This window comes from Mustela nivalis (assembly GCF_964662115.1).
Source record: "Mustela nivalis genome assembly, chromosome: X".
In the NCBI taxonomy this organism is placed as follows: domain Eukaryota; kingdom Metazoa; phylum Chordata; class Mammalia; order Carnivora; family Mustelidae; genus Mustela; species Mustela nivalis.
Window position 1 is genome coordinate 22,102,954 of NC_139040.1, and position 10,046 is coordinate 22,112,999.

Here is a 10,046-nt window from a genome sequence, read left to right on the forward strand (position 1 = left end):
GAGCTACCCTATGATCCAGCAATTGCACTACTGGTTATTAACCCCTAAGATACAGATGCAGTGAAAAGAAGGGCCATCTGTACCCCAATATTCATAGCAGCAATGGCCACAGTCACCAAACTGTGGAAAGAGCCAAGATGTCCTTCAACAGATGAATGGATAAAGAAGATAAGGTCCATATATACAGTGGAATATTATGCTTCCATCAGAAAAGATGAATACAAAAAAAAAGGATGAATAACCAAATTTTGTATCTACATGGATGGGACTGGAGGAGATTATGATGAGTGAAATAAGTCAAGCAGAGAAAGTCAACTATCATATGGTTTCACTTACTTGTGGCGCATAAAGTATAACATGGAGGACATTAGGAGAAAGAAAGGAAAAGTGAAATGGAGCAAATTGGAGGGGGAGATTAATCATGAAAGACTGTGGACTTTGAGAAAAAAAATGAGGGTTTTGAAGGGGAGGTGAGAGGAGGGATGGGTAAGCTTGGTGGTGGTTATTAAGAGGGGCATATATTGCATGGAGCACTGGGTATGGTGCATAAACAATGAATCTTGGAACACTGAAAAAATAAAATTAAAAAAAGGACACTAATCCTTTTTGTTTCTAAAAAGAAACAAAAGACATTCAAATTGGCAAGGAAGAAGTCGAACTTTCACCTATTTGCAGACAATATTGTACTCTATATAAAATCCAAAAGACTGCACCAAAAATTGTTAGAACTGACACACAAATTCAGTAGTCACAGGATACAAAGTCAAAACACAGAAATCTGCTGCATTTCTATACACTAATAATGAAGCAGCAGAAAGAGAAATTAAGGAATCTATCCTATTTACAATCGCACCAGAACCCATCAGATACCTAGAAATAAACCTAACTAAAGAGATAAAAGAGCTATACTCTGAAAATTATAAAACACTTCTGAAAGAAATTGAAGATGACACAAAGAAATGGAGAAATATTCCATGCTCATGAATTGGAAGAACAAATATTGTTAAAAGATATAAATTACCCAAAATAATCTACACACATGATACAATCCCTATCCAAATACTGCCACCATTTTTCACAGAACTAGAACATACAGTCCTAAAATTTCTATGGAACCACTAAAGGCCCTGAATAGTGAAATCAATCTTGAAAATGAAAAGCAAACCTGGAGGTTTACAATTCCAAACCTCAAGTTATATCACAAAACTAGAGTCAGCAAGACAGTGTGATAATGGCACAAAAGTAGGCACATAGATCAATGGAACAAAATAGTAAACCCAAAAATGGACCCAGAACTATCTGAACAACTAATCTTTGACAAAGCAGGGAAGAATATCCAAGAGAGCATGAGTGGGAGGGGAAGGACAGAGGGAGAGGGAGAGAGAGAATCTTAAGCAAGATGCATGTCCAGCATGGAGTCAGACATGGGTTTCATTCTCATGACCCTGAGATCATGACCTGAGCCAAAATCAAGAGTTGGACACTTAACCAACTGAGCCACCCAGCCGCCATGCAAAAATGCAAATATATAATGTGTACATTTTGATGAGTTTGAACACAAGCATGTACCTGTGGCACCATTCACAATCAAGGTAATAAATGTATCCATCGTGTCCAAAAGGAAAAAGACAGCCTCTTCAACAAATGTTATTGGGATAACTGCACAACAACAGGCAAAAGAATAAAACTGGATCACTTTCCAAAACCATTCATTAAAAAAAATAATTAAAAATGGATGAAAGACTTAAATATGAGACATAAAACTGTCAAAATCCTAGAGAAAAACATAAGCAGCAACTTATTTGACTTTGGCCATAAAAACTTCTTCCTAGATATGTCTCCAAAGGCAAGGGAAATAAAAGTAAAAATGACCTATTGTAATATCATAAAGTTTGGAAAACAATCAGTAAAGCTAAAAGACAATGCATGGAATGGGAGAAGATATTTGAAAATGACATGCCTGATAAAGGGTCAGCATTCAAAAGATTTAAATAATTTATAAAACTCAATAGCCAAAAATTAAATAATCTGGTCAAGAAATGGGCAGAAAACATGTTGTTCTGAAGTTTTGGGCATGTATGTTTATAATTGTTTCATATTCCTCATTAATTGACACTTTTGTTTTTGTATTACGATTTCTTGTCATGTGACAATTTCTGACTAGAGCTATATTGTCTGATATATGTATAGTACCCTGCATTCTTTTGGTTACCATATGCATGAGATATTTTTTTTTCCATTTCTTCACTTTCAGTCTATATGTGTCTGTAAATCTAAAGTGAGTCCCTTGTAGCATCATATATTTGGGTCTTGCTTTTTCATCCATTTTGCTATTTTTGATTGGAGAATTAATTCCTTTATATTTGAAGTAATTTTGATTTAATAAGCTATTTTGTTTATTGTTTTCTGTCTATATTATACTTATTTTGTTATTTTCTTTCTTACTTATTGTTCTATTTTGTGATTTGATGGTTAAAGAATCCTGTAGAGAAGAGATAGGACGTTGTTTTTCAGTGGGTATAAAGTCACAGCATTACAAAATGAATAGGTTCTAGAGATCTGTTGAACAATATTGTACCTGTAATTAGGAATCGTTCACACACTTAAAAACTGTTAAAAGGGTAGATCTCATGCTAAGTGTTTTTTTTTTTTTTCTCTAAAGATTTTATTTATTTATTTGTGAGAGAGAGAGAGCAGCAGAGGGAGCTGTAGAGGGGGAGATAGAAGCAGGCTCCCCACTGAGCAGGAAACCAATGTGGTGCTTGACCCCCAGACCCTGGATCATGACCTGAGCCAAAGGTAGGCAGGAGATGGGTATCCTGGTGATATCCATTTTCAGAAAGTATATTTGTTCTTCCTTTACCTTTTTGGTCTATTCAGAGACTTCAGCAGTTTGAATGATGTCCACTTGCATTGTGAGGTTAATTTTCCTTACTCACTTTACCAATTTAAATGCTAGTCTTTACTAGAAATATCTTCAGGGATACACTCAGAAATGATGTTGTACAAGCTATCTGGTCATCCCTTAGCCAAGTCAAGTTAACATAAATTTAACCATCACAATGTTACTATCATGTTCTTTCTTTTATTAGTGTCTGTTAATACTTGCTTTATGTATTTTGGTGATCCTATGTTGGATACATAGATATTTATAATTGGTATGTCCCTTTGTTGGATTGATTCCTTCATCATTATGTATGTACATATTTGTCTCTTGCTACAGTCTTTGTTTAAAAGTCATTTTGTCTGATATAAGTATGACTACACCAGCCAAAAGCTAGGTTTTTTTAAAGTTCAAAGTAGAGAGAATATTATTACTGACATTATGTAGATACATGAAGATTATAAACAAATACTTTGAACAACGGTATGCTGTAAGCTAGGTAAATAAAATGTATTATATCCAAACAGTGGAAGGACCTGGAAGATGATATCCTAAATTAATTAAGTCAGACACAAAAAGCCTCATATTACATGCCTCCATTTATATGAAAATGGTAGAATAAATTTATAGAGACAGGAAATATATTAGTAATATTTAGTGCTCAGGAGGACAGTATAAAGAGGGTGATAGCCGAAGGACACTGGGTTTCTTTTCCAGATATGTAAATTATTCTAAACTTGACTTTTGTAATGTTTGCATATATCAGCGAATATACCAAAAATATGGGAATGCACACTATAAATGGGTGAATGCATTATTTGTGAAATTTATCTCAGAAAAAACTGGTAAAAATAAGAAACACTTATGGGAGGTAATAAAAGATAGTTTTCTGAGCTCCTCTGAAACTGGATTAAGGGCATCCACATTCCAGTTTGAGCCTGTGTCTTGTGGTTACTTCTACCCCCTAGCAAAGGGAAGGGTATTTTTTAATCATCCACTCACAAAAAGTTAATTCTGCACATAAGTCATTTTTCTGGAAGAAGCCCATGGTTTGGCTGCTTCAAGTTGGTTCTAAGAGTAGGCCTTTGATTCGGTTTCATAGACATAAGCTCTCCCTGGGTATGATCTGTCTTTCTCTTTTACATGTTTCTCCAAGCTAGGAGTATTGGTGGCTCAAAGACCCCACCCCTTAAAATCCCTTTGTTGCTCTATGGGGATAATTGTTGCCTTGGCTAGATTGTTACATAGGGGGCAATCATCACTGAAATTGCCACAGTGGGGCGTGGGCTGCCTTAAAGGGGAGAAGATTCATGGGTTAGAGATGGGGTATTCTGGGGGGTTATGGACAGTCTGCTAGGTCCTCCTGAGTGTCAGGACAACCTTTGAGACCTTTGAGAACTTTGGATGCCTGTTGTTTTAAAGCTTCCATAGGTGCCTGTTGTCATATAAGGTGGCAAAGTGGTTTTTATTTTGTTGAAGTTTGGAAGAACATGCTGCAGACATGTTTAACCCATATGTATTAGATATTCCAGCTGTAATTTTTGACAATGGATCAGGACTCTGCAAAGCAGGCCTGTCTGGAGAGATTGGACCCCGTCATGTCATCAGTTCTGTCGTGGGACATCCTAAATTCAACAAGACATTATCAGAAGCCACTAAAAAAAAGTACCTTGTGGGAGAAAAAGCCCTATATAAATATGAGGCCTTGCATTTGCACTACCCCATTGAGCGTGGACTAGTAACAGGATGGGATGATATGGAAAAACTCTGGAAGTATCTTTTTGAGTGGGAGCTAGGAGTAAAACCCTGTCAACAACCTGTGCTCATGACTGAGCCCTCCTTGAACCCAAGGGAGACACGAGAGAAGATGACAGAAGTGATGTTTGAGACCTTCAATGTGCCTGCTTTCTACCTGTCCAATCATGCAGTGGTAGCTCTATATGCCTCTGCTTCAGTCACAGGATTAGTGGTGGACAGTGGAGATGGTGTCACTTCCACTGTCCCTATCTTTGAGGGTTATTCCCTGCCTCATGCTGTCACTAAGCTCTATGTGGCAGGAAGGGACATCACAGAGCACCTCACTCGGCTCCTCCTGGCTAGTGGAAGTAGTTTCCCTTGTATACTCAATAAAGCCTTAGTGGGTGACATCAAAGAGAAGTTGTGCTATGTGGCTTTTGAACCAGAGAAAGAGCTATGTAAGAGGCCAGAAGAGGTTCTGAGAGAATACAGACTGCCAGATGGGAATGTTATCTACATTGGAGACCAGCTACATCAGGTGCCTGAAATTCTTTTTGCACCTGACCAGCTGGGTATCCACAACCCAGGACTATCCAAAATGGTGTCCAGCAGCATCATGAAGTGTGACACTGACATCCAAAAGAATCTTTTTGCAGAAATTGTGCTGTCTGGGGGTACAACTCTTTTCCCTGGGCTTGAGGAAAGACTTATGAAAGAACTGGAACAGCTGGCTTCCCTGGGAACTCCCATAAAGATCACAGCTTCTCCTGATAGATGTTTCTCTGCATGGATAGGTGCATCCATTGTGACCTCTCTGAGCAGTTTCAAGCAGATGTGGATCACTTCTGCAGATTTCATGGAATTTGGGGCATATGTTGTTCAGAGAAGATGCTTTTAAGGAATCCAGAGCACAAGGGATGGCTTAAAGTGTCAGATCACTGCTTGAAGTGTCAGATCTTGTGGAAGGAGACATCTTCCCTTGGACTTTGACATGGTGTTTGATAAAATTGATATGCCATTTCCGTTTCAGTTCATTTTTGGTGTCAGCAGAGTAATTTCTGATCCAGGTAATGAATTATTTTAAGTGGTTCTATTCTACCTTTTCTGTCTTAAGAATATTGTTAGTTGTTTTCTCCAGAGAAATCCTTTGTTTATTTGTTGGGGTTGTGTCTACATACAGAGTTTATAGTTAAAGCAGGTCCTTGAGCCTCATGTGCAGAAGCTTGACTCAGTAGGATCCCTGGGCCTTCATTTTAACCAAGTATCTTGGATATTTTTGACAGATCTAGTGCTAAGGTAAGAAAAAAATCACCAAAGTAAGTGGGAGAAGTGGAGGGGAATTAAGTAAAAAAACAAACAAACAAACAAAAAAACACAAACAAACAAACAAAAAAACCCGCTACCCTATTAGGGCTCAACAGAACCTTTCACTCAATTGATGCTTTATTAGCAAAATAGAGCTCTCTGCTGTTTTCAGAGGTTAGGCAGCTAAACAGGATGAAGCTGTTTTCCTTGGCAAAGTGGAGAAATGTGAACAGAGATCACTATTTGATAAATGTTCTCTAAGCTCAAGCCCTTACTCCCAACTGGAGAATTAAGAATCAAGAACGCTACATTTTGATTATTTGTAATTTAAAGGATATTTATAGCCTCATTTAGAAGTAAAATAATGGAAATATTTAATGGTAATCAAAAAATAAATTGTTAAATAAATTATGGCTACATGTTTTTTTTCTTTTCTTTTTTATTTTTACTAACATACAATGTATTATTTTTTCAGGGATACAGGTCTGTAACTCATCAGTCTTATAGAATTCACAGCACTCACCATAGCACATACCCTCTCCAATGTCTATCCCACAGCCACCCCAACCCTCCTATCCCCCTCCCCTCCAGCAACCCTCAGTTTGTTTCCTGAGATGAAGAGTTACTTATGTTTTGTCTCCCTCCCGATCCCATCTTCTTTCATTTTTCCCTCCTTTTGCACAACCCTCAGGCCTGCCTCTCAAATTCTTCATATCAGAGAAATCATATGGTAATTGTCTTTCTCTGATTGACTTATATAAGTGAACAAATGAGCAATACCCTCTGGAATCATACACTTCATTGCAAATGGCAAAATATTATTTCTTTTGATAGCTTCATAGTATTTCATTGTATATACACAATATCTTCTTTATCAATTCATCTGTTGAAGGACATCTAGGCTTTTTACATAGTTTGGTTATTGTGAACATTGCTGCTATAAACATTCAGGTGCATGTGCTCCTTCAGATCACTACATTTGTATCTTTAGGGTAAATACCCAGTAGTGTGATTGCTGGGTCATAGGGTAGCTCTATTTTAAACTTTTTGAGGAATCTCCATACTCTTTTCCAAAGTGTCTCTACCAGCTTGCATTCCCGCCAACAGTGTAGGAGGGTTCCCCTTTCTCTGCATCTTCACCAGCACCTGTCATTTCCCCACTGGTTAATTTTAGCCATTCTTACTGGTGTGAGGTGGTATCACATGGTGGTTTTGATTTGTATTTCCCTGATGCTGAGTGATGTTGAACACTTTTTTTTTGTGGGTCTCCTGGCCATTTGGATGTCTTCTTGGCAGAAATACCTGTTCATGTCCTCTGCCCATTTCTTGATTGGATTATTTGTTCTTTGGGTGTTGAGTTTGATAAGTTCTTTATAGATTTTAGATACTAGCCCTTTATCTGTCATATCATTTGCAAACATCTTCTCCCTTTCTGTTGTTTGTCTTTTGGTTTTGTTGACTGTTTCCTTTGCTGTGCAAAAGCTTTTTATCTTGATGAAGTCCCAATAGTTCATTTTTGCCCTTGCTTCCCTTTCCTTTGGTGATGTTTCTAGAAAGAAGTTTCTGTGGCTGAGGTCAAAGAGGTCACTGTTGGTGTTCTTCACAAGAATTTTGATGGATTCCATTCTCACATTGAGGTCTTTCATCCATTTTGAGCCTATTTTTCTGTGTGATGTAAGGAAATCGTCCAGTTTCATTCTTCTCCATGTGACTGCCAATTTTCCAACATCATTTGTTGAAGAGACTGTCTTTAATCCATTGGACATTCTTTTCTGCTCTGTCAAAGATTGCTTGATAGAGTTGAGGATCCATTTCTGGGCTTTCAGTTCTTTTCTTTGACCTATGTGTCTATTTTTGTGCCAATACCATACTGCCTTAATGATTACAGCTTTGTAATAGAGCTTGAAATCTGGAATTGTGATGCCACCAACTTTGGTTTTATTTTTCAACATTCCTCTGGCTACTGGGGGCTTTTCTGGTTTCATATAAATTTTAGGATTATTTGTTCTATTTCTTTGAAAAAAGTTGATGGTGTTTTGATAGGGATTGCATTTAATGTGTAGACTCTTCTAAATAGCATAGACATTTTACAATATATATTTTTCCAGTCCATGAGCATGGAACGTTTTTCCATTTCTTTGTGTCTTTCTCAATTTTTTTTCATGAGTACATTATAGTTTTCTGAGTAGAGATTCTTTGCCTCTTTGGTTAGGTTTATACCCAGATATCTTATGGTTTTGGGTGCAATTGTAAATGGGATCAAATCCTTCATTTCTCTTTCTTTTGTCTTGTTGTTGGTGTATAGAAATGCAACTGATTTCTGTGCATTTATTTTATATCCTGACATAATACTGAATTCCTGTGTGAGTTCTAGTAGTTTTGGAAAGGCGTCTTTTGGGTTTTCCACATAAAGTATCATATCATCTGCAAATAATGAGAGTTTGACTTCTTCTTTGCTGATTTAAATGCCTTTTATTTCTTTTTGTTGTCTCACTGCTGAGGCTAGGACTTCTAAGACTGTGTTGACTAGCAGTGATGATAGTGGACAGCCCTGTTGTGTTCCTAACCTTAGGGGAATGTTCTCAATTTTTCCCCATTATGAATGAAAATCGCTGTAGGTTTTTCATAGATGGTTCTTATGATATTGAAGTATGTACCCTCTTTCTCTACACTGTGAAGAGTTTTGAACAAGAAAGGGTACTGTACTTTATCAAATGCTTTTTCAGCATCTGTTGAGAGTATCCTATGGTTCTTGTTCTTTCTTTTATTAATGTGTTGTATCACATTGATTGATTTGCCAATGTTGATCCAACCTTGCAGCCCAGGAACAAATTCCATTCTTCATTGTGAATAATCCTTTTAATGTACTGTTGGGTCCTATTTGCTAATATTTTGGTGAGAATTTTTGCATCCATATACTTCATGGATATTGGTCTGTAATTCTCCTTTTTGATGGGGTTTTTATCTGGTTTTGGGATCAAAATAATGCTGATCTCATAAGATGAGCTTGGAAGTTTTTCATCCATTTCTCTTTTTTGGAAGAGTTTCAGAAGAACAGATATTAATATTTCTTTAAATATTTGGTAGAATTCCCCTGGGAAGCAGTCTGGCCCTGGGCTCTTGTTTGTTGGGAGATTTGTGATTGCTGCTTCAATCATCTTACTGGTTATGTGTCTTTTTTTTTTTTTTTTAGATTTTATTTATTTGTTATAGAGAGAGAAGTGAGAGCAAGCACAGGCAGACAGAGTGGCAGGCAGAGGCAGAGGGAGAAGCAGGCTCCCCACCAAGCAAGGAGCCCGATGTGGGACTCGATCCCAGGACGCTGGGATCATGACCTGAGTCGAAGGCAGCCGCTTAACCAACTGAGCCCCCAGGCGTCTCTGGTTATGTGTCTTTTTAGGATTTCATTTTCTTCTTGGTTCAGTTTTGGTAGTTTATAGGTCTTTAGGAATGCATCCATTTCTTCCAGATTGTCAAATTTGCTGTAGTATAATTGCTCATAATATGTTCTTATAATTGTTTTTATCTCTTTGACATTGGTTGTGATCTCTCCTCTTTAATTGGTGATTTTGTTAAGTTGGCTCCTATCTTCCTATCTCTCTCTCTCTTTTTCCTTTTTTTTTTTTTTTTTTTTTTTTTTTTTTTGGTACATCTGGCCAGGGTTTTAGCAATCTTATTAATTCTTTCAAAGAATAAGCTCCTAGTTTCCTTGATCTGTTCTACTGTTCTTTTGGTTTCTATTTCATTGACTTCTGCTCTGATCTTTATTATTTCTCATCTCCTACTGGGTTTAGGCTTTCATTGCTGTTCTTTCGTCAGCTTCTTCAGGAGTAGGGTTAGGCTGTGTATTTGAGACTTTACTTGTTTCTTGAGAAAATCTTGCATTGCTATATACTTTCCTCTCAAGACCACCTTTGATGCATCCCAAACATTTTGAAGAGCTGTGTTTTTCATTTGTTTCCATGAATTTAAAAAAAAAAATTCTTCTTTAGTTTCTTGGTTGGCCCATGCATTCCATGGTAAGATGCTCCTTAGCTTCCATCTATTTGAGTTCTTTCCAACTTTCCTCTTGTGTTTGAGTCCTAGCTTCAGAGCACTGTGGTCTGAAAATATGCAGGGA

The 10,046-nt window shown here is 37.3% G+C and overlaps 1 protein-coding gene across 1 annotated transcript; it reads left to right on the plus strand.

Annotated features, from left to right (window-relative positions):
• The first annotated feature begins 4,204 nt into the window (after positions 1 to 4,204).
• Positions 4,205 to 5,616, plus strand: ACTRT1 (actin related protein T1). The gene has a single exon (XM_082716243.1). It carries the CDS (start codon positions 4,386 to 4,388, stop codon positions 5,517 to 5,519), a length of 1,134 nt encoding a protein of 377 aa, XP_082572369.1. The 5' UTR covers positions 4,205 to 4,385; the 3' UTR covers positions 5,520 to 5,616.
• Positions 5,617 to 10,046: the final 4,430 nt, after the last annotated feature.

Coding starts and splice junctions, on each gene's coding strand:
- ACTRT1 (XM_082716243.1), top strand. CDS start 4,386: ATGTTTAACCCATATGTATTAGATATTCCAGCTGTAATTTTTGACAAT.